The sequence below is a fragment of the Furipterus horrens genome, unplaced genomic scaffold, assembly GCF_987537825.1.
Source record: "Furipterus horrens unplaced genomic scaffold, mFurHor1.1.pri manual_scaffold_13, whole genome shotgun sequence".
NCBI lineage: Eukaryota > Metazoa > Chordata > Mammalia > Chiroptera > Furipteridae > Furipterus > Furipterus horrens.
Genome location: NW_028327183.1, coordinates 52,887,052 through 52,912,248, shown reverse-complemented (window position 1 = coordinate 52,912,248; position 25,197 = coordinate 52,887,052). Strand labels below are relative to the sequence as shown.

The 25,197-nt window shown below is 41.8% G+C and overlaps 1 protein-coding gene across 1 annotated transcript; it reads right to left on the bottom strand.

Moving 5' to 3' along the window:
• Positions 1-5,864: 5,864 nt before the first annotated feature.
• On the bottom strand, positions 5,865-24,588 carry LOC149995308 (uncharacterized). The gene is given in 5 exon segments (XM_090259180.1): positions 5,865-6,830; positions 6,832-8,390; positions 23,404-23,562; positions 23,633-23,728; positions 24,030-24,588. Coding segments are annotated over 5 exon segments (2,457 nt in total). The 3' UTR covers positions 5,865-6,746.
• Positions 24,589-25,197: the final 609 nt, after the last annotated feature.

The following is a 25,197-nucleotide window of genomic DNA, read 5'->3' as shown; positions in this document are numbered from 1 at the left end:
ATTGCATTACTATAAAACCAGATTTCTTTGTCTACTTGGCGCGCACGTTCTCCTGGCTGAGGGTGCGCCCAGCTCTGCAGACTTGTGAATAAACGCCTCGCTTTGCTGCTCAAGTCCTGTGTCCTGGTTTTTATTGTGAGCATTTCTCACAACAGTGAAAGAAAATTTGCCTATCATAAACATATAAAAGTAATCAGGTGAGATGATGTTTCAGGCATTTTCAATGAGATAAAATTACAAACATATTTAGAAATTATATGTAAATGAAGTACATATTTATAATAAAACTGTTGTTATGTATGTAAGCAGCAAGGAAACTGGTGACTCCCAAACCAGTAAAATATTAAAGCAGCAAAGGACAAATGTAATTAGAGGGTCTTTGAGCCAGAGTTAACAGTATTAGCATATTTACAAGTCAGGAAGGGGGCATTCCACAGCTCAGCACAAATGCTTCTGAGAACAACGGATATCTGAGATAAAGAGGGGGAGATAGTTATCACCAAGCACAGGTGTGAGAAATGCTCACAATAAAAACCGGGACACAGGACTTGAGCAGCAAAGCGAGGCCTTTATTCACGACTCTGCAGAGTAGGGCACACCCTCAGCCAGGAGAATGTGCGCGCAAAGTAGACAAAGAAATCTGGTTTTATATTAATGCAATTAGCTCCCCCTCACCTCTCCTTCTCCCCATTTCTCCATTACTGGTTACTCCAGAGTTACAATCTAAGGCAATTATTTAAATGCCCTATTGTGATTTGTAAATATGTTACCACTGCCAACTACCTTCTCCCATTTTCCCTCTGTGAACACGGGACCTTCAGACGTTTCTCCTATGAGCTTTGCTACCCATGAAGTGAAGAGAATGAAGACTGTGTGTTTTATTCAGTATTCTAGTGACCCTCAATGTTTTTATAGCAATGGCTGGATGTGCATTTTTCACCAATTCAGGGCACGAATTACAAATGGAATGTGTAGAAACATTTTACTAATATGTCTTTTATAAATATGAGGGTTGAATCTTCCTGCTGTCTTTAGTGAAAGGAAATACTCTTTAAAAACATGCTAACAAAATATTATAAAATACAAATAGCAACATAAACAGGCAGATAAGGAACCTCCAAGGTACAGAATAAAGTTGATGTTAGGATTCTATGTGTGGAGTTTCAATGGTGCTACTTGCCTAATATCTGGTGTGTGCTTAGAGAACCTTGGCTATGACCATGGTTATTCTTCTCTATAAAATGACCTCCATTTTTTTTTTTTAGATTTTATTTATTTATTTTTATAGAGATGAGGAGGGAGAGAGGAAGAGAAATGTCAATGTGTGGTTGGTTGCCTCTTGCACGCTCCCAACTGGGGACCTGGCATGCAACTCAGTCAGGCATGTGCTCTGACTAGGAATCAAACCAGTGACACATGGTTCATAGGCCAGGGTTCAATCCACTGAGCCACACCAGCCAGAGCCATTTAATTTTTTTAAAAAATTCTGTCCTAAGAAGGGTGCTTCTATCTCTATGCTAACTGGAATCTGGAGTAAAAGGTCTCGCATGTGTGTCCCAGGACGCTGAGCACTGAGTGAGGGTTTGTGTTTGGAACGACTATGTTTCAACCCAAAGGTTTGACATGCAGAAACAGGAGACTATGAAGGACATGGTCCCAGAACATGGTCCTGTCTGCAGGGAACACTTGTAAGTTTAATTGTCTCATAAACCCAGTAGGGAAACAGACAGAATATTCTGGGTAGTGGGTCACTTGCATGAAAAAGAGGGGGGCACCTGAAATGGAGAACGGGACCCTTTAGGTCAGCAGCATCACATCCGAATGTGAAGTCCCAGCATTCACATCCAGCAGGCCCATCCACTGCAGGGTGAATGTCAGTGCCGCATGGGAACAACATTCGCGAAGTCAAAGTAAGGCATGAAGGTCACCAGAGTAAAAGGGATCACAGCCAGACACCCAAAATGGTGGTGAAGGGGCAGAGATTGAGAAAATTACCAAGACCTGCGATGGATCGAACTCCGAGGTAGGGTCAACAGAAAGGCAAACGGTAGCTCCATCTAAAAGGAGGATCCCTGTGTGCTGACAGTGTGGTCAGTTGATTGGGCATCATCATACAAAGCGAATGATCCGTGCATACATTTGCACTCAGGGCACATGCCTGTCTTGTGGATTTGGTTCCTACTCGGTGAGCATTTACAGTGACAAATCAATGTTTCTATCCCGCTCTTTCTCTGTCCCTTCCCTTCAAAAATGAATACGTATATTTAAAATTATAACAGAAGGTTATCCTGGAGGACTAAGTGGCAGAGGGTGAGTGCATTGACTTTTCAGGCAATTAGGGGGAGAATCATAGTAATTGTACCAATGGAAACAGCAGTTTTAGCTGACCTCCCTGGTCCCCACACTGTACATGACCCAGTGAGGGATTCACAGCAGCGCTAGAGGTTGTTTCTGCCTCTGGAGCTGGAATACTGGGTTAAAATGTGGCCACTTCAATCTGACACTTGTGTGGTGAGTAAACTGAGAGAACCTACTCTTTTCTCTAATCCTGGGTGTTCCCATTCATTATTAGTTTCTACTTCCCTGGTTCTTGTAAGAATTAAATGTGAAACCTCAAATAGCAAACCCCGGAATCCTGGCATTGACAAGTACTCATTTGTTCCTTCTATTGATCTTCAAAGGCCACGGTAAGCGACAGCATCACCCACCTGGCACATTCAGCCAACTGATTCCGGGAGCTCTAGCAGGACACCTGCAGATTCCCAGGTGTGGAACCCGCATAGGATGCGCAGTGTCTCTTTACACGTGGGTCAGCCAGTACTTAAAATCTGATTTTGACCCAGCAGGTGTGGCTCAGTGGATTGAGCACTGGCCTGCCAACCCAAAATTCACTAGTCAATTCCCAGTCAGGGCACATGCCTGGGTTGCTGGCCAGGTCCTCAGTTGGGGGCACCAGAGAGGCAACCACACATTCATGTTTACCTCTCCCCCTTCCTCTCTCTATATAATAAAATTTAGTAAATAAAATATTCAAAGAAAAAACACAACACACTCAATCATCTTCAAACACAGCTCAGAACAAAAGTGGTCATGGGTATTGGTTAAATGATGGGTGCGTGGCCTGGAAATGACCGCCTTGGCTCACTCCTTTCCTAGAACATTTGAAGGGAGCCAATGTGGACCACCGCCTAGGCTCCTTCCTGTTACTTTCTCTACCCTAAGTCCTTCCCGTTTTTCACTGTCCTCAGCCCAAATAAACATACTTCAGGATGGTTTCTGTACTGAAATAATCTGACTGTGAGTCTTAATATTTTATAATCTGAAATTCATACCCAGGGTGCCTGAGCACTGCCCTCCTATTACCTCCGCACTGAGTTTTCAGAGTTGAACCCTCCTTTCCTGTCCTATTGCCATCTGGTCTCCTTTACAAACCTCTTCCAACGCAACAACCCACTTGATAGGAGATCAGAGAAACGATAGAAAAAACAAACCAGGCCTTATTATATTATTTTCAAACTGATGGAGAATGTTAATACCAGAGATGAAAATGAAAAATGTCCATTATATGGCGCAAAGTATAAAAGTTGTAAATATTATTAAAACACCATTCAAATAACAAAAAACAACTTATTTAATAAAACAAGAAAGGCCAGAAATTAGTGAAATTCTAACATGCATCATTGTTATTTTTCTGTCATTTTGTTACAGAAAACTGGCAAAACTCCTCTCAGATCAAACAAAACATCGGATCAGACATTTAGCAAAGATACACACATAGCAAATACACATCTGAGAATCGGCTCACCAGAAATTCTTAAAACAATACAATGAAACAACTGACATAGCATTACAATGTTAAAAAAAAAAGGAAAAAAAGACTTGAGGAACTGAATCTGTCATACATTGCTGCAGAATGGAAAAAGGTACCACCCGTTTCAATCAGAAATTGCTAACCAGTGTAACTTTAATATAACCTACTTTGCAACTCAAGACTGTGCACTGAATTATTGACAAAGGTTAATGAAACTTATGTTCACATAAAGAATTACGCACAAATATTTTTACCATCTTCAAAGTAAAAAATTAGAAATAATCATTTTGCATTAATTCATTAGTGATAAGTTCAAAGAAAATACTACTTCCCAGCAAAAACTGAGGAGCTACTAATTTAACATTAATAAATCTCCAAATATATATGCCACATAAATGAAAGCACAAAAAACTGCTATTCTCAGTTATTAGTATAATGAAATATCAATCAAGATTATGTACAGAACCGTAAAGGACTGGGATTAAAATGGCCATGAAGTAAATTCCCAGTGTGGTCAATATTAAGAAAATGGTGATGATTTCAGTGTCATGAGTAAGCGAAGGCTGACCAAATATTATGGATGATACATGAGTCTACTAATTAAAACTTTTTGAAAATGGTAAAAGGTGTTAAAATTAGCATGTCCATCTCATTTTGCAAATAGGTTTAGCCACTGTATATTCAATTCACATTTTCATGTGCTTTGCATGAGCCTTTCCCTCAGAGACAGGAAATATAGCCAACAATAAAAACGCACTGAAACTGCCCTGCCTACAGGGGATCACTGGAATAAGTGCTGGTCTATGGACCAAGAGGTCATAGGCTCGATTCTCATTCAGGGAACATCCCTGAGTTGAGGGCCAGGTCCCGAGATGGGGCCAGGTGAGACGCAACAGATCAATGTTTATCACACACAGACATTGATGTTTCTCTCCTTCCCTGTCTCTCTAAAAATAAAGAAAACCTCTCTAAAAAACAAAACAAAACTTAATGAAACCAAAATAACTGCTGGCTGGGTCAAAACAGCAACATCCCTGAACCGTAGACACACTTTTTTTTTTTTCTTCAACCAGGGCAACAGTGGCTCTGACGTGAACATCTGGGAGCCTACAGAAATCCAGTAAGATTTTTACAAAAATTTTACTGATTTTAGAGAGAAAACAAAAGACAAAGAGAGAGAAAGGGAGAGAGATCTGGATTTCTTCCAGTTATGTGTGCATTCATTTGTTGCTTCATATATGTGCCCTGACCTGATATTGAAATCTGAACCTTGGCATATCAGGTGGTGATACTGTAAACAACTGAGGTACCTTGGCACACACCTAAACCCTTTTCATTATAGTCAAGGACAATGACTGAATGAACAGAAGATAAATATTCCTGCACATCCTGTGATCATTGTTCACATCGATCCTGCAATCTCTTTCTCAGAAACATTTTGCATGCACACTAAGAAGGAGCAAACTCACTCTAGCCAGCTGCAGTCTCCTCCAGCACCTATCAGGCCAGTATTTCTGTTGTGGTCAGTTTACTCTGACCCCTATGCTGCTACAATTAGTGACCATCACCCTGCAATTGCAGACATCATGGCACATGGCCAATTGCATGACAAGGGCTAGAGATTCCCTTCAATAGTATTGACCTACTTGAAAATATGAAGAAAACTCAAGCTGTTCCCATGTGTTCCTGACTCTGTCATAACTACGCCTTCTTTGGAGTGACCTCTGTGTCTCCTGAAAGTCACAGCATTGAGGCTTCTCAGGAGACCATCTTGACTAGGCGCACATGAGCAGGAATGCAACTTTCAAAAAATGTGCTGAGTTATTTTTGCATCACATTGTCCCCACCAAACAGAGAAAGTCTCATACACACATAAAAGCTATTCACATCTTTACCCTTCAAGAGTCCAAAACTTTATATACTAACTCACACCATAAATACAGCACCCAAGATGAAAGAAAAGTTAGAAAAACGCCTCCATTATTGTATAAAGCAAAGGGAGATTAGAGCGGCAGCTTTTTTTTTTTTTTAAGATTAGTGGTTTCTTATTAATTTGTTTATTTTATTTTTAGAGAGAGAGGGAAAAGGAGAAAGAGGGAGAGAAACATCCGGTAGTTCTTGCATTGGTCATTTGGACACTGAAAAATTATCCAGGTGTATAAAAACAGCCTGTCACTGAGAAAGGCAGTCCTTCTGCAGGTTGACAGCAGAACTCAGATGACGTTCTCTGGGCCAACCCGGAGTCAGGTCAATTCCACAACTAGTGAGAGTGTTTCAAGACCTAAAAAGTTAGGCTCTTCCTAATTTTCTCCACCAAATCAGGGAACAGCAACCTTCTGGGAGCACATGTTACTGCTGACTCATGCAATCTCTGGGAACCCTATAGGTGGTGCACGTGAAATACCTTCAGCAACAGACATATGTAGTGATGTGGATCTGGAAAAAGACCTGGATACATAAAGATTGTGCAACATGGAAACATAATACCCATATAAAAAAATTATGAGGAACCTCCCTAGTACTGCTGTTTGGCTGCATGAAATCTGATTCAGAGAAATAATGCTTCAAAGAGTTACCTACAGTATTGTTTAAAAACGAACAACAACAAAAAAATAGGACCTTCATATGTGAAGGAACGTTAGAATTTTGACTAAAATAACTCCCACATTAACTGCACTAATGGCCTTTCTCTTACGGGAAATCTCTCCTAATAACCAAGGCCAGTGACAGTATAAGATTTCCCACATTCCCCACAACCCTAAGGCCTTTCTCTTCTGTGAAAACTCCGATGATACTGAAGGCCACTGCTATGGATGAAAGATTTCCCATGTTCATTACACTGATGAGTCCTTTCCCCAGTATCAACTCTCCGATGGACATAAATGTCCTGTCCCTGGCAAAAGATTTCCCACATTTGCTGCACTTGTAAAGGCCTTTAACGTCTGTGAACTCTTTGATGACAATATAGTGCCTTTTTCCAGATGAAATATTTCCTACATTCACTGCACTCATAAGGTCTTTTTTTCCGCAGTATGAACTCTCTGATGTCCAAGAAGCTGAGTCTTCCTGGTAAAAGATTTCCCACATTCAGTGCACTCATAAGGCCTTTCTCCTGTGTGAACTCTTTCATGACAATGTAGTGTGTTTTTCCGGGAGAAAGATTTTCCACATTCACTGCACTCATAAGGCCTTTCTCCTGTGTGAACTCTTTCATGACGATACAGTGTGTCTCTCCGGAAGAAAGATTTCCCACATTCACTGCACTCATAAGGCCTTTGCCCAGTATGATTTCTACGATGTACATGAAGGCAACAGCTGGTGGGAAAAGATTCCCCACATTCATTGCATTCATAAGGCTCTTCACCTGTGTGAAATCTCTGATGACGATGTAGTGCTTGCTTTAGAATGAAAGATTTCCCACATCCAATGCATTTATAAGGCCTTTCGCCTGTGTGAATTCTTTGATGACAATGTAGTGTGTCTTTCCGGGAGAAAGATTTCCCACATTCACTGCACTCATAAGGCCTTTCCCCTGTATGAACTCTCTGATGTACACAAAGGTCAGGCTTCCTGATAAAAGACTTTCCACATTCACTGCACTCATAGAGTCTTTCTACAGTATGAATTCTCTGATGTACACGAAAGGCATTGCTCCAGGAAAAAGATCTCCCGCATTCACTGCACTCATAAGGCCTTTCCCCAGTATGAACTCTTTGATGTACTTGAAAGGTATTCTTCCAGGTAAAAGATTTCCCACATTCACTGCAGTCATAAGTCCTTTTACCTGTGTGAATTCTCCGATGATAACGAAGCCCAGTGCTACTTTGGTAAGATTTCCCACATTCACTGCACACATAAGGCCTTTCCCCAGTGTGAACTCTGTGATGATAACGAAGCCCAGTGCTTGTTTGATAAGATTTCCCACATTCACTGCAATGATAGAGCATTTGTCCAGTGTGAACTGTCTTCGGAGAAGAAGAAGTAGAAATTCTGGTAAAATATTTTCCACACTCACGGCACACAAAATACTGTTTTCCGTTAGAAACTCCCTTTTTCTGAAGATATGCATGGTTGCAGCCAACTGCTTTTTTACAGTCATTCAAGGTGAAATAATTTTTTCTTGGAATAGTCACTCCAGCCATTGAGACTCTGTTAGGCCTCTCTCTGGTGGGAGTAGTCTCTTCCTGGGGATTTTCTGACTTTGAAATAATGTCCAGTCCAACCTCGCTACAGGTAAAAAGCTTCTGGGACACGTTATAATTGCAACCTTTGGCAAGTGACATTCTGGCCACGTCTCCCATGAAAGGTTTCTCTTTCTTGTGAAACTCTTGGTGCTGGTGACACTTAGTACTGAGATAAAATTGTTTTCCACATGCCCCACATCTCAACGGTTTCTGAATGTGCTGTGATTCCTGTTCCTGTATGAAGTGAAAAATGTCTCTCCAAACTGCCCCACAGCTCTCACAGGGGTGGCTTCTCTGGGGAGACAAAGCTGCCTCGAGATTCTTTGCCTCTGACACTCGTACAGAAACATTCTGTTCATTCGGTGCTTCCATATCCTCTGCTCCACAGCAACAACCTGAAAGAAAAAAAAGAAAAACACGTGAAGTGTAGGCAACAACTCCTCGTGGTTTAAGGAACTGTAGCCCCGGCCTGAGCATGACGAACCGCCAGCGTCCTGGCTGCGCTTGCCTCTAAGTCTCAACATAAGGCTGCGTGCGGAACATGACTGACAGCCACTCAGAGGGTTACCATGGGAATTGGATCAAAGGATGCTCATTATGCTCATTATATTTTAGAACTTGCTTTGCTTTCCTTATCAGTAATGTAACATAAATAATTTCTAGCAAGGAGTATATGAAACCTTGCACTTAGTGCCAGTGTGGCGCCAAGATGTTTTATGGACCCTGACACAGACTGGTCACTGCGACCCCTATACTGGTATGAGTAATCTGTTACTGTCAAATGCCTAATGACTATTGACAGTTTATGAATTTTAGCCTTGTATCTCTCACATGTGTCCTCCTCAATAAAACACAAGAGGGATGAAGGTTTGGCTGCTGGTCTCCACTAGAGAGGCAGTCACTTTCCTTCCCCCAGACATAACAAAGTGTCCTGGGTAAAAGTTCGTTCCGCCGTGGTAACGAAGCCTCTGCTGGACAGAGCAGCTTCCAGTCCAGCCTAGGGTGTGTGTGGCACCTCCGCCTCATCTGGCGCCCGGACGTGGGGCACTGAGGGAAGCACACCTGGAATGGCTGCGGGGCCAAGAGCCAGACCACGGACAACCACACTGCACGGACAGGAATTTTGGCGCCTCCACCATGGTAAGGGCTGCAGCCCCCAGGCTCTTTCTGGAAAAGGCTGCCTGTGTGGTTTGGTTCAAGAAGGGAGGATTTCTTCCTGCCACTCTCTTTGGCAGGGTTTTTAGTTTTGCTTTTCTCTCCTCTCATTCAAAGGACCATTTTGGCTTCTCTCGTTCAATAAATCGCCACAAAATTGTGGGCACAGGTCGGGCAGTTAAAAGCCGCTAGGGCACTAGCCGCGTGAAGTTCCCCATGACAGGATAAGCTGGTACATGGACCGAGTCAGAGCACTAGGCTCCCACCAGCGCAAGTCAGAGTCCGTGCAACACCAGGAACACAGTCACAAGCACTCGCTGTCCAACCCCGTGGCGTCTCCCACCAATTAGGATTTTATCACAACGAGAGGAGAGTTAGGCCAGAAATAGGATTTATATGAGGGATCTGGTGATGACCATGCTCCGAAGATAAGAGGCACTTCCTCCCTCTGGCCCGAATTCTCGGGTGTCCCTACATGAGTGGAGACCTAGCAGAGGTGTCTGGGGTCATCCCCCAAGACGTGTAGGGGCCTCATAGAAAATTCTCTTCACAGTAATATAATTCTTGGCTCATCCAGGGATGTGCAAAATAAGAACTGGTCATTCAGCACTCTGAGCCCTTCCAGTTGTTCTAGATGGCTGGGAGAGAAACTGAGACACGTAAGAGAGGTTGGGATGGTCAAGGCGTGACACCCTTGGGAGCCTTCCTCACAAGCAGCACACTCCGACCCACTACACTAATGAATCCCTAGTTAGAGTTAGAACAATTGCTGGTCTGCTTTGAATGAGAGGCAGAGAAGGGGAAAAATCAAAACCAACAAAAAGGACCCACTTCCCACGAAAGAATGGGGTCAGGGTTATCTAAAGAACAAAAGATTTATTCTCGGTTGCTACAGCAACTGGTAAAAGGGGCTGGATGTCAAATTAAGAAAAAACACCTAATTAAATTACTGCAAACTGTTAAGGAATATTGCCGCTGGTTTCCAGACAAGGGCACATTAGATTTACAGGTTTGGGAAAAAGTTGGAGAAAAATTAAAGTCGCTTCAGGAAAATGGAACTCCTATTGGATCTCAGAATTTATTAGCTTGGAGCATAGTTAGAACAGCTTTAGCTCCTTTATATACAGAAACTGTCAGTTCAGGAGAAATCAGACACAGACGGGGAATCCCCGGGTCAAGAAGAAGGAGCAGGGAAAGATGAGGCTCCGCCCTTGCGGGATTCGTCAGAAAACAAATCACTGGGAGATTTAGTTCACACTCCCTGTGTCCCTTCAGCGCCGCTGTGTCCTCCGATACAAGATACAACCGGTAAATTCAGCTTCTACCACCTCTGTTGCGCATACCACTACCGGTATGCAGCATGGCCTTAGGGAAGCCGCGAAAGCAGGAGATATGGAAGCTTTATCCGCTTTCCCCATTATTTCACAGAACCGGCAGCAACCTCATCATGAGCCGGTGCCTTTTGAAGTTTATAAAGATCTAAAGTATTAGAGAGAATGGACTCCAGTCCCCATATACTCTGGGACTGTTAAATGCTATGACAGAGGGCTTTCGTATGGCCCCTGGTGACTGGCAGGCTTTGGCTAGAGCTGCCCTCACGCCCGCACAATCTGCTGCCCAGCGTTCGGAGTGTAGCAGCAGGTGCCGCCGCCAAGCAGAGGCGAATGCTTGGACTGAAAACCCAGAGCAGCTTGATGTGCTGTGAGGAGTGAATGAATTTGAAACTCCTGAGCAACAAGCAGCTTTGAATCCTTAAACTTCTGCTCAGTGCTCTCTAGCGACTCTCAAAGCTTTAAGAGCTGTTCCGGAGGCAAAAACTAGAGGACAGACCTCCTTTGTTAACATCTGACAGGGAGCTACTGAGAGGTATCCAGGCTTCATTGATAGATTGCAGATAGCTATTAATAAACAAATTGAAAGCTCAGAGGTAGCAGAGACTCTCTTATTCCAATTGGCTTTTGAGGACACTAATGAGGACTGTAAAACAGTTCTTTGTCCTCTTAAACAAAACTTTCAAAATATTAGTCAGTTTATTCAGGCTTGTCAAAATATTGGCACGGAGAATTATAAAGCGTTTCTGCTTTATAATTATAAGGGTGTCATTACCCAACCAGCAGTTATTGACTCTGATTTTGATGGAGAAATCAAAGTTATGATACAAGCCACGGGCTATCATATCATACCTGCTAACACTCGCATAGCACAGCTTATACTTCTTCCTTATGCTGTGCCTGCAACTCAAAATGTTAAAAGAGGAAACAAAGGCTTTGGCAGCACTGATAACTAATCTGTTTTTTTGGCTGCCTCTATTAAACTATAAAAACCTCTTTTAGAAGTAAAAATTAAAGATAAAACATTTCAAGGACTGTTGGATACTGGAGCTGACGTCTCTGTCATATCCAGCCAATTTTGGCCACCTGACTAGCCTATAATTGAAGGAGATTTAACCATTACTGGAATAGGAAGTGTCTCACAGCCTAAAAGAAGTCTGTGGACTCTCCGTTGTTATGGTCCTGATGGCCAAATGGGACAGATTCAACCCTACGTCCTGCAGGGCCCCCTTAACATCTGGGGAAGAGATTTACTCACTCAGTGGGGCATAACTATTAACTTGCCTCCTTTTCCCTAGTGGCCACTGTTCGTATAGCTCCTCTCTCCCTCACGTGGCTCTCTAATACCCGTGTGGGTTGACCAGTGGCCGCTCAGAGGGGAGAAATTATTACAAGCTCAAAATTTAATACAAGCAATTAAAACCTGGACATATAGAAATGTCATATAGCCCATGGAACACTCCGAACTTTGTAGTTCCAAAGAAATCAGGAAAATGGAGACTCATTCATGATCTCAGAAAAATAAATGAAATTATATAGCCAATGGGAGCACTTCAACCTGGTGTTCCTAATCTAGCTTGTATCCCTAAAGACTGGCTTTTGCTAGTCATTGATTTAAAAGACTGCTTTTTTACTATTCCCTTAGCTGAAAAATACAAGGAACGCTTTGCCTTCTCCATCCCAGTCATCAATAATTCTCAGCCTTTACAAAGATATCAGTGGAAAGTTCTTCCTCAAGGAATGTTAAATAGCCCCACTATTTGTCAGTACTTTGCTCACCAAACTTTATTATCTGTCAGGCAAGCTTTTCCTGACTCTATCATTTATCATTATATGGATGACATTTTAATAGCCGCCTCTTCGCAGGAGCAAATAGCTAAAGCCTTGAACTTCTCAAAAAACAAAAAAGGGGGAGTATGGAGTCCTCCCCATAGAATCTAACTAATCTAGCAACCTAATTAGACTTAAGTTTTAAAATTTTTATTGTGTTTCTTGTAGAATGTTGGGTCAAGAGAATTGTGTATGTTGCAGAAAGTCCAAGTAAGTCATAGATAGAGTGTGCAAGTTGAAAAAGAATTGTGTAGGAAAAGGAAAGAAAAAATAAAGGAAAAAGAAGGCATAAAGAAAGGAGATTGTGTAAGGCATGGAAAGAAAGGACATTCAAGTGGGTAACTCAAGAATAGAGGTGAAAGTAAAAAAGAAATAAGAAGGAAAAGTAAGCATATAAGCATTTAAAACACTGTAAATTTTAAACCTAAAAGCTGCAGTCCCAGGAACAAGCCGTGCCAAGCCTGCTGCCTCTTCTGCCTTCTCTAGCCTCTGTGGAAACTTGCAAGGTCTCTAAATGCAGTAATCACCAAAATAAAATTGTTTCTCTTTCTCTAGCTTCAAAGCAGGAACAGGGGGCACTCTATATTCCCAACACCCTCCCAGGATATAGCTGCCACTGTTTAACCCCTTAATTATAGAAATAGGCTTGTCTCTGCTTTACATGCAAAAAGCCACAGGTTTATAACATCATCAGAAATGCTGTCATTCCAACAAAGACCCTGCGACTGGGTGTCTCCACAGTCTTACAGATTCAAAGTTCGGTTTGTAAGTTATTATGTAAATTAACCATTTTGTACAAGTTTACTCATTATAGGTTTATCTATCCACCTGACAAGCTCCTAGATCCACTCCAACCAAAGAACCACACTGTAGGCGAAAGTCACAAGCCCTCTGCCGGGGGGCCTGCAAGCGGGCCCCCCCCCAGCCCAGGTGTCCTGTGCCCTCAGCTTACAAGAACTTGCAAACAAGTCTTGCGGGCGCCAGCAGCTGCACGTGGCTCCTGGTGGCTGGGTCACGGAATCCAGGGAACAAAGAGGGCTGAAGACCTAAGCCTTCTTCCCATAGTGATAACGTCGGATGTGGTGCGGACTCTTGGACCCTTACCTGCACACAATTCTTGGGGGCCGGTTTACAAGTCTCTAAGAACAAAGAAGCTTGAAAATTAGTGTTTCCTCTCTCCTAGCAACTATATCGGATGTGGAACAGACCCTTGTCACTTATTACCTTACTTTGTAGTTTATAGATAAAAAGTAGTTTAATATTGTAGGCCTAAATGCTTAATGTCTAACCTATCCGCAGAAGCTATGCTGCCCCATAATCACGTAAGGAATGTACACGTATACCCTATTGATTCTATTTTTTGAAATCCTAATAAAAGGACGGTAAGGCTTCTCGCTCTTTGCTGACTGCCAGAGCATCCTGCAGCCCCCCCGCCCCCCGTTCGTTTTATCATTCTGCTTGCTGGAATTATCTCTGCGTCCCCAACCATATTCAACACTACACCATACCTTACTGAAGACCTGGGAAACTCAAGGCCCTAAACAGCTGATGACTAAACAACAGACTGGTCCCTATGATGTCCTGCTACAAATGCGTATTAATCAGGAAATCATGGCCCAACTCTCAGCCATGAAATCAGCCATACTGTGACTGGGAATGACAGGATGCCCTGGTCACCTGACAACAGCTTGCCTGCAACCCTGGATTCGTAAGAATATATGTTACCCCCTTTAAATAGAACTCTAATCAGTATTCTTAGGCTGACAATACATCATCTATAGAATACCTTTCCCACCAGCCTAAAAGGCCAAATAGATTGGCTACAATTTGAACTTCATCAGCAATTTATGGACATTAAGCAGCTTGCTGAACAAAAAGTGTTTCAAACCCTAAATGATAACCTTCAATGGCTTAACCCTAAAAGCCGGTTTCAAGATCTAAATTTATGTATTTGGATAATGGAAGTAGCTGGATGTTTATTGATCATTACTATACTCTATGTCCTTTGATGTATCTGTAAGTTATTTACCCATGATCATATTATAGAAAAGCAAGTAGCAAGTCTCGTAGGCCTATCTACTATAGGCATCACAAAAAAACAAAAAAGGGAGATGTGGGCAATCACTCCTTGTGGTTTAGGGAATTATAGACCCAGCCTGAGCATGACGAGCCGCCAGCATCCTGGCCGCGCTTGCCTCTAAGTCTCAACATAAGACTGTGTGCGGAACATGACTGACAACCATTCAGAGTGTTGCCATGGGAATTGGATCAAAAAATGCTCATTATGCTCATTATGCTTTAGAACTTGCTCTGCTTTCCTTATCAGTAATGTAACATAGTTTCTAGCAAGGAGTGTATGAAACCTTGCACCTAGTGCCAGTGTGGCGCCAAGATGTTTTATGGACCCTGACACAGACTGGTCACTGCGACCCTTATACTGGTATGTGTAATCTGTTACTGTCAAATGCCTAATGACTATTGACAATTTATGAATTTTAGGCTTCTATCTCTCACATGTATCCTCCTCAATAAAAGGCATAAGGGATGAAGGTTTGGCTGCTGGTCTCCACTAGAGAGGCAGTCACCTTCCTTCCCCCAGACATAACGAAGTGTCCTGGGTAAAAGTTTGTTCCGCCGTGGTAACGAAGCCTCTGCTGGACAGAGCAACTTCCAACCAAGCCTAGGGTGTGTGTGGCCCCTCCACCATAGTGAAGTATATGTTACCTTGAGAAGAAATATCCTCATGCATGCTGGTTTGGCTCAGTAGATTGAGTGTCAGTTGGAAAGCAATGGGCAGTCGTTTGATTCCCAGTCACAGGAAATTACTGGGCTGCCAATCAGGTCCTGAGTTTGGAGGGAACCACGAATTAATGTTTCTCTCTCTCCTTTTTTCCTACCTACTCCTTTCTCTCAAAATAAGTGAATAAAGTCTTTTTAAGAAATGATATAAGAAGAAATACCCTTATCACAAATGGCCATCTTTCACACCTTGGCATGAATCTACAATTGAGTTACACACTGAAGAAATAGCTGTTATACTTTAACAGTCAGAAAAGTAAGTCGTGGTGGTGACCTAACCAAGTAATAGAAGCATGGAATGAAACACATAGAGAACAGTCAGGGACTACTCGTTGTTCTTCCTCAAATGGCATCCTGTAGGGCCTTTCCAACTGGAAATGTGAGGCTGTGTAGAATACTTAGTATGTACTTAAGCTTATCAACCTCAACTGTAGCAGAGCCTATAACATTCAAGGTCAATATAATGGTAACTGCAGATACCAAGGGTCTGCAAGCATAGACCGATGTTAAGAGGGGAGAAAAAACAACTGTAAGAAAATGGACGAGGCACAAAGTTTACAGAGGTGAAGATTATCAGTGGGCTAGGAATTGAAGTAAAAATGAAAACTTAGAAGTGAGTAATTGACAAACTCTGAAAAACAAACAAGGATGAGTGGACTGGGCGGAGGAACAGTAATGGTGACCAATTACTGATGAATGAAATAGATTCCTAGTTATAACCTTAAATAAGCCCAAGCGTGAAAACATTTCCAACAGCCCTTCACTAAGGCAAGACAGATCTGGGTCCAGTCTCGCATCGATGGAGTCATGTTTCTGTGTGGAATCACAAATGATTCTTCCCTTAAATCCCAGGGGAGCTGCTACATGGAATACAGGTCATACATCTGCAAAGAGAAAACCTGAAGACATGCGTGGCCATCACTACGGTAGATCCACAAAGCACAAAGACACCACAAAAAAGATCTATATAGGTGACTTCAGCAACATGCTCAAATAAGTATGACAATTTTCACTTCTTCCAGTAAAAATAGATAGCTACCGACAGACTAAATTCTCCACAGGGATGGAGAATAAAAATACAGTTAAGGAACAGAAAATCAGACCTGACATGTGGCTCAGTTGGTGAGAGGGTCGTCTCCATACACCAAGGTTGTGGGTTCGATCCCCCAGTCAAGGCACATAAAAGAAGCAACCCATGAATGTATAAATAACTGGAACAAGAAATAAATTTTCTTGCCTTGCCCTTTATCTTGTGTCTCTAAAAGCAATTAATAATCATCGTCAACAACAAACAAGCAGCAAAAGAGCAAAAAACAAAGAACCTCATAGAAAACATGACTGGGATGTGGGTTACCAAACCCATTTGAAGACGCTTAGGATGAAATACAAGAATCAGAGCAACCTCTGTCAACCACTGTGATCGCACGAGTTGACTTTACTCAAGTGTTCTGTGACAAACACCGGAATTTTCATTTTTAAGAACCACAGAAGCCCCTGCAACATCTGTGAAGCTCCCACAGTTTACTCATCAGAGGGCCCTATACAGTTTGTTGGCATGAAACCAAAACAAATCTCTTTGTCGACACCTTAGACCTGGAAGAACACAAGAAAGTCAGGTTGTCTGCCACAGTATTTGACACCAAAGACTCCTAAACACCCAACTATCAGTGAATAGAAATTCTGAGAAAGCAGGTTGGACTTGCACATATTTTGTCATTCTGACCTCAACTCACGTAGCATCAACGAGAGTAGGCCGCTGGGACTTGTCTCAAGACTGAAACACATCAGCACTGAGTCAACCACACATCCAGACGTGATGACTTATTTCTGTAGCCATAAAATTGAAAGGAGTTTCCGCTTCCTCAAATGCTTAGACATCGTTACATAGTTAAAAGAAATGCTACAAATAAGGCCTCTACCAAGAGAACATAAGAATTTTACAATAACTGAAATGAAAGAAATGCAATTCTAGGGCAACCTGATAAGAAATCTAACATATTTACATTCAAAAACATCCATGAGCCACCAGAGAATACAAATGGAACCAACATAAAGAAGATACTGACTACTGACATGGGAATAATAGGAGAGTAACAAATATACAGAAAAATATATATAATAAAAAGAGAAATGATGCTGTTGTCAAATTACATGAAAAAAAGGAAAATGCAATAAAAATTCTTAAAATAAGTCATGGAAAGAACATGTCATTTGAAGTCCTCAAGGGAAAAAGAAATTAAAAAAAGGAAAGAAAATTTTAAAATATGGAAAGGTGAATAAAGCAACACCACCAGCATACCTGATCTTTGCATGACGTGAATCACTGATGTGTGTGTGTGTGTGTGTGTGTGTGTGTCTCGGGGCCAGAGACAGAGAAAAGAAAAGGGAGAAAAGGAGCCAGACAGGTAGAACATTTATTTTAAAACAGTGAGTTGAAGACAAACACTAAATGAAAAGCATTAATATTTTATCCAGAAATCCTGTTCTTCAGAAAGAAATACTTTGCCAGACAAACAAACACTAAAAAATTTCACTGCCACTTAACCTAACTTATTAAAAATTCCAAAAAAACTTCTTCAAGATCAATAAAAGAGTACTAAATAGAAACTCGAGTAGATGGGGAAGTAAAAGTGAGAATAAAATCAAATTCACTATACAGTAGCACCAGATTGGTGGAGTGCATATTACGCAGCTATCATGAAAGTTTAAAATCGAATCTAGTAAAAATAATGAAGCCACCATTCTGTGCCCTATTAGATACACTGTATAAAAAATGTGAATTGTGACATCCAAAAAATTAAGGGATATGTGGTAGAGAGTCAAAAGGCAAAATGCTTAGATGCAGTGAAGGTCTTACCAGGATACAACAAATTATAAAAAGAATGAGAGGTTTTATGAAGTCTTTTGAAAATCACCAGCAAAAATCATTTTATAAGACAAAACAGTCAAATCAGTATATAAAATCATCAAAAATAAATAAATAAAACCTTAAAACAATTTTATGGACATAGTGTATAGAAACACAATCTACCAAAGTTTATGTATAAAATATAATTTTAAGAGGAAGTTTTATAGTGATGTCTACATTAAAAAAAAAGACCTGAAATAAATAACCCACTACAGCTCAGAAAACTTTAAAAACAAGAAAGTAAACCCAAAGCTAGCGAAGAAAAAAAAAAAAATAATTAAAGAAAACAGAGAATAGACAATAACATCTAAGAGCAAATTTTTAAAAGATACATACAATTGGCAAACCTTTAATTAAACAAAAGACTCAAATAATTTAAAGAACAATTTAAGACATGAGATTACAACCAACACCACAAACCACAATGCATCATCATAGGAGATGCTGGCACATGACGTGACCCTACAAAGAAAATACTGATAAATTCCGATAGTAATCTTCTGATATTATAAAAAATTCACAGCCCTGGTCAGGTCCCAATACACCTAGATTGTAGAACAATACCCCATGAGGGAACACGCATTCAGCTATGAGTGCAGATATAGTTAGAACGGCAGAACAATGTTTCCCTTTTCTCTCTGCGTCAGGCTCCATTCCATTCTGAAATCAATAAATAAAACTTTTTATAAATACATAAACAGGACTTACGGCCAAAATGGAGGCTTAGGTCCACACGCTTCACCACCTTCCACAGCAATACGATATACAACTATCGCAAAGCAGAAAACCAGCAGAACTACAAGAAAATTGAACTGCATGGATCAAACAAACAAAGACATAAGGAAGCCATACTCATCCTGACAGACAGGAGGGGTGAATAGGATACACTGTGGTGGTGGCATTTGCAGCAAGGCAGTAGCTGTGGCCAGCCAGTGATAAGAGCAGTAATACATTAAAAGAGTCCGGAGAGGCACCTGGGGAGCATTTAACAGCACCAGATTGGTCTGTGCAGCTCATGACTCCAGTGCTGGGGACAACAAGCCTCATTGCTTCTGACTCTGAAAACCAGTGAGGTTTGAGGTAGGGGAAGAAACTGTCATTCTCTCAGCAGAGTCCATTTGTGTAGAGGCCCCTACGGTCCTAGAACGTCTGCAAACCCATCCACTCTGGGAAACATAACCAAAGGAATAGCTAGAGGTGAGCCAGTCTAAATGAGACGCGGGAGTAAGTGCCATTGTTCCCTCTGAGACTCGTCCCCCACATACAGCACCACAACGTGGTGAAATGGGTCGCCCCGTACTGATGAATATCTAAAGCTCTGCCACCTACAACATAACTGGTGCAAAATAGAGGCAAACAGAGGAAGGCTGTCAAGTTGAGAAGACAGAGAAGTATGGCCCAAAAGAGGGAGCATTCAAGGTTCCAGCGGGAGAACTAAGCAATGAGGAGATAGGCAACCTAACAGAGACAGAGTTCAGAACAATGGTGATAACAATGCTCATAGTTTTGACAGGCAAGATGAACTACGACGAACGCATAAGGGAAGAAGTGAAGGATAGGTAAGTGAAACAGAGAAAATCCACACGAAACAAATAGTGAAAGGAAAGAAGCTTGGGTTCAAATCAACAATTTGGAACCTAAGGAAGAAATAAAGTCAACCAGTACAAAATCAAGGAACAAAAATTGAAAAAACAACAAGATAGGAACTTCTGGGACAACTTTAAACGTGTCAACATATGAATCATAGGGGTGGCAGAAGGAGACGAGAAAGAGCAAGACATGGAAAACTTATGTGAAAAAACAATAAAGGAAAAGTTTCCTAACTTAGTAAATGAAACATAGAAATTCAGCAAGCGTTTAGAATCCTAAAGAAGGTAGACCTAGCCCTAGCTGGTGTGGCTCAGTGGACTGAGCTCCTGCCTGCGCACCAAAAGGTCACTGGTACAATTCCTGGTCAGGGTACACGCCATGTCCCCAGTTGCAGGCGAGCAAGAGGCAACTACACATTGATGTTTCTATCCCTAACTTCCTCTCTCTGTAAAAATAAATAAAATCTTTAAAAGAAAAAGAAGAAGCTAGAACCAAGGAGGAACACACCAAAATACATCATAATTAATATCCCAAGGATTAAAGATAAAGAAAGAATCTTAAAAGCAGCAAGGGAAAAGAAGAGAATTACCTACTCCTATAAGGCTATCAGTACTGCTGGTGTGGATGAGTGGATTCAGCATCGCCCTGTGAGCCAAAGGGTCGCCGAATTAATTACCAGTCAGGGCATATGACTGGGCTGCACGCCATGTTCCCAGTAGAGGGTGCGCGGGAGGCAACCACACATTGATGTATCTCTCCCTCTTTTTCTCCCTTCTTTCTCCTCTCTTTAAAAATAAATAAATATTTTTAAAAAAAAAAGACATTAGCTGATTTCTCAAAAGACACTCAGCAGGCAAAAAGGGACTGACAAGTATTAAAATTGATGAAAACCAAAAACATACAACGAAGATTACCATCCAGAAAACTATCATTTAGAATGGAAAGGCAGGTAAAGTGCTTCTCAGACAAGGTAAAGCTAAAGAATTTCATCATCACCAAGCCATTATTATACTAAATGTTTAAGAGACTTATTTAAGAAAAAGAAGAGCCTCAACACTGTGAACATTCATATGAGAACAAATTCATAACTATCAGCAGAATCTAAAACAAAAACAAAAACAAAACCCTAAGCAAACAACCAAAAGAGGAAGAAAATCATAGGTATGAGAATCACTGGGAGGGTTATCAGACAGGATGGGGAAGGGTAGGAATGGGGAAATGGTGAAGGGATTAAGAAGTATAATTGGCACAACAAAATAGACAGGGGGGATGTTAGGAATATATAGGAAAGGGAGAAGCCAAAGAACATGCGGGTATGTCCCAGGAACTAAGAAGGGTGGGACACTGGAGGGAAGTGACGTGTGGGTGGAGGTTTGCATGGGAAAAATAAAAAACTCATATAACTGTAAGAGCATAACCAATAAAATATACTTAGAAAAAAAACAAAAAATAAATTAAAGAAATACATAAATAAATGGAGAAAAGTGACTGGATACAAAAATCAAAATACAAATCTCAGTTCCATTTCTACACACTAATCATAAATTCTTTGATAAAGAAATGAAGAGTCATGGCCAGGTGGCTCAGTTTGTATGATTTCAGGTCAGAGAACCCAAATAGGTTGCTTGTTGGGTTCCAGGATGAGGCACATGTAGGAGGTAACCCATCGATGTTTCTCTGTCACATAACATGATTCTCTCTCTCTCTCCCTTACTTCATCTATAAAATCAATGTACATAAGCTCACGTCAGGGTTAAGAAGAAAATAAAGAAATAAAGAAGATAATCAACATGACAATAGCATCAAAAACAATAAAATACATATGGATAAATTCAACTGAAAAAGATAAAAATATGAATATTAAACAGGACAATACAGTGCTTAAAGAAAATGATGTAAAGGCAAATGCCTGAAAGACTGCTAGTGTTCAAATGTAAGATTTAATTTGAATTTTAAAATTTAATAAAGAGTCTACATTACCCAAATCAATCTACAGATAAATGCAATTTTGGAAATTCTAATGGTATTTTAGACACAAATCAAAAAAGAATCCTCTAATGTACAGATCCTCAAAAGACTTTGATAGCAAAAGCAATCCTGAGCAAGAATAAATCTTGTTGGCATCACACTTCCTGACTTGAATCTTACAAAGCCAGAGGAACCAGTGTGTTATTAAAATCAACACAGAAACACAGACCAACAGAATAGCACACCACAACAAGAAATAAACACAGACACCGATATTCAACTAATCTTTGACAAAAACTTCAAGACATAAGAAAAAAGTGGGTTTCCTACCTAACAGTACTGGGAAAAATAGATAATCACATGTAAATCACAAAAGTGAAAATCACTGATAAAAATTAGCTCAAACCATATGGAAAATTAAATGCCAGTCCTAAGACTTAAATCACTTTCAAGACAACCTAGAAAAGATGCTTTAGAGATTTTGATTTCATTTTCATCCCATATAATAATTTTTGTAAAAGATTTTATATTTTTTTTCCAGGAAGAGGAAAAAAGGGAGACGGGGAGATTCATCAAAGTGCAAGACAAGCATCATTTGTTGCCTGTCCCACAGCCCCAACTGGGGACCCAGCCAGCAACCCATGCATGTTCCCTGACTGGGAATCCAACAGGATGACCTTTTGGTTTCCAGGAAGACGCTCAACCCACTTACTACTTAGGGCTGAAGATTAATTTTTGAAATAATCTTCTACCCATGATGAAAACCACAATGCAAAAGAGCATATATAAGCAGTTCAACCTACAACAAAGGAAAAGGATTCTCTACAGAAGAGCAACGGAAAGAAAAGGCAGCCCTGCCCAGTGTGGCTCAGCTGGTGTAAGTCACCCTGTAATCCTACAGGTGGCCTGTTGGATCAGGGCACTTGACTGGGTTCCTGTTTCAGACTCTGGTTGGGGCTGGAGAGATAAGCAAAGGATCAATGTTTTCTCTCGCATATTGATGGTTCTCTCTATTTTCCCTTCCTTCCTCTCTATCTAGAAATAGAAACTGAAAAATGTATTAAGAAAAGGAAAAAAAAGAAGGCAAACTCAGGATGGGAGAAAACACTTGCAGAACGTATACATGTATAACTTGAAGATGTAGATTCGGGTCAGAAAATGTCACATAAATTCACTTATCAGTAAATACAAACATGTCAACAGTACTCTGTAGACTATTGACAAAGCAACTGAGTCTAAAAAAAACTCTTCATGACTTATTTAAAATTATTTTCTCACTAACACTAGCAACCAGCATCTGAGCCTGCTGCAAAACTGGCAATAGCAGACATGCTAAATGCGGGGTTGCCAAAAGCATCGAAAGGGCACAAAAAAGAGCAAAATCAACATTTGGGAGGGAAAATCATGTCTATCTTAAAAGCCTTGTATCACTAGGTGAAATGGCATCTATTAAACACACAAAACGTTCAAAACTCATTAGCCAAAAAAATGCAGAAAGCATTTGCAAAACAAATATGCACAAATGACCAACAGGAATAGAAATATAGGCTTTTTCTCACTAACCAAGGTGGTATTCACTAGGCTTCCTGCAACATTACCAACCACGAATCCTTCCCTATGAGTTCAGTACAACATGTACTGCTACTGAAGGGAGAGAAAAGGGCAGTGCAAACAAACCACACCTACCAAGGAAAGCAACTGCTCAGAAACCTGGAAAATCAAGCAGTGCTTACCACCCACAGGTGAGAAGAGAGCACCCCTTAGAGAACAGGGGGCATGGGAAATGCAAAGACAAGCCCATGTAACTGGCCAAAGAGAGGGTCTTACCCAGCGAGGATATAAGGTCAAAGTTCTCCAGCATCACACCCAGGTACAGGCGTCTCTGATTGTCATCCAGGAGGCACCATTCCTTCCTGGAGAAGTACAGGACAATGTCCCCAAACGTTACACCAACCTGCCAAAATTGAAACAAATGAGCTTTGTCATCTGAGAACCACAATACTACTTCTTACACATCCTCCCCACACTCAATTTCCTCCAGGGCTCCCCAGTTCACCGAGGACACCAGGCCCATATACCAGTGCTGGCCGCTCTGTCATCACAGCCCCATTAATTACTCTACTCACGCTCAGCAACAGCTGCTGTTTGGGGCCTAGGGGGAGCGGAGAGCAGATAAACGCCCTATAAGCATTAGAACGTGACTGTAGGGTCTCATTTTCCCCCACAAGCAATGCCACTCAGTCTCCCAGATCATGTCTCAAAGTCACAGTCAAACATGGGCTTCTGCTTTACTTTAGTCCCCAAAACCGGTACCGAGGGCAGTCAACTGACACTTCCTCTGCTAGTGCACACCACTGTGGAATGTCTGCCTCCTACACGGCTTCAGACCCCAGGTCCTCTCCCTCAGCTCTGTCACCTTCCTGCTCCGTAGTGCTGGTGTTCTCCGGACTCACCCAAAACCAGGCCTACGGCATCCAGAGAGTGCTCGGGATGTTCCAAGCAGGATCCATAATAGCTCGTGTTCTGATGGATCCCACAGCCCGGCAAAGCCCAGCAGGAGGATCTGAGCTCCTCCGTTCCTGCCTGATTACTGATCTTTCCGTCACTAATCACCACCCAGATCCAAATGGGAATTTTAGATACAAAAGCCCCTTGTTCACTGTGCACTGTGCTTGCTGTGTCCTCAGAAACCGCGACACTCCTCTTCCGATGACCCTCCTCAGGAAGTCTGACATGAACACTCACAGGTAGGACGCGCGTGCACAGGGATGTCGGGGTCGCGCGGTGACGCCGTGAAGGAGGGAATGCGGGAGGCCGAGGACTCACCTCAGCGAGGCGTCGGAGCGAGGCCGCCAACGGTCCCTGTCGGGGAGGCGAGACAGTAACGGCGGGAAGCGAGGACACCAAGGGCATGGCGGCCCCTGTCAGGTTCCCCCGGTCCGGGTCGCCCAGCTCCTTACTCCCCTGTGTGCTCCGTGGACCACGACTCTGGCGCCGTCCCCGCCCCCGCATTTCCAGCAGCACCCAGCCACCCAGAGGTTCTCAGAACGTGGTCAATCCCGCTTTGGCTGAAGACAAAGTGGCCGTTCTTGCGCCGGAAGTCCCGCCTTACGCGGTGAGCGTCAATGGCAACGCCTCTTCCGAACCTGCAGTAGCTGGGAGGGGCGATGTTCCTCGCATGTTATTATTCTGGGTAACATAGGTTACAGAGACCAAGGTGGTGATTGGGCCTTTTCCAAGATCCTTTCAGCAAAAAAGATCACGATCCGCTGCTAGGGCCCATGGGACATGACACGTCGTCACAAAAGATACATCATGAAAATGACTAAAGGAAGATTTCATCTTGTCCTGGCCCAGGGACTTGAGTTCATATTGATAAAAACCCATTATCTGAGGCCCAAACACTGAGTCATAATAAGAGGCATTCCTGAGTTACAGTATGGAAAAATTTATCCTACAAATGACCTACTTAGACTATTATATATGTATGTGACAAATATAATACAAGACTGTAGCAGTCTCTTTTTGAAACAAAAAAGAACTATGAATCATAATATAAACATTAAATAGAGGACTACTATTTTGATATAATTTAAACGTTATTAGAAATGAATAATTTTT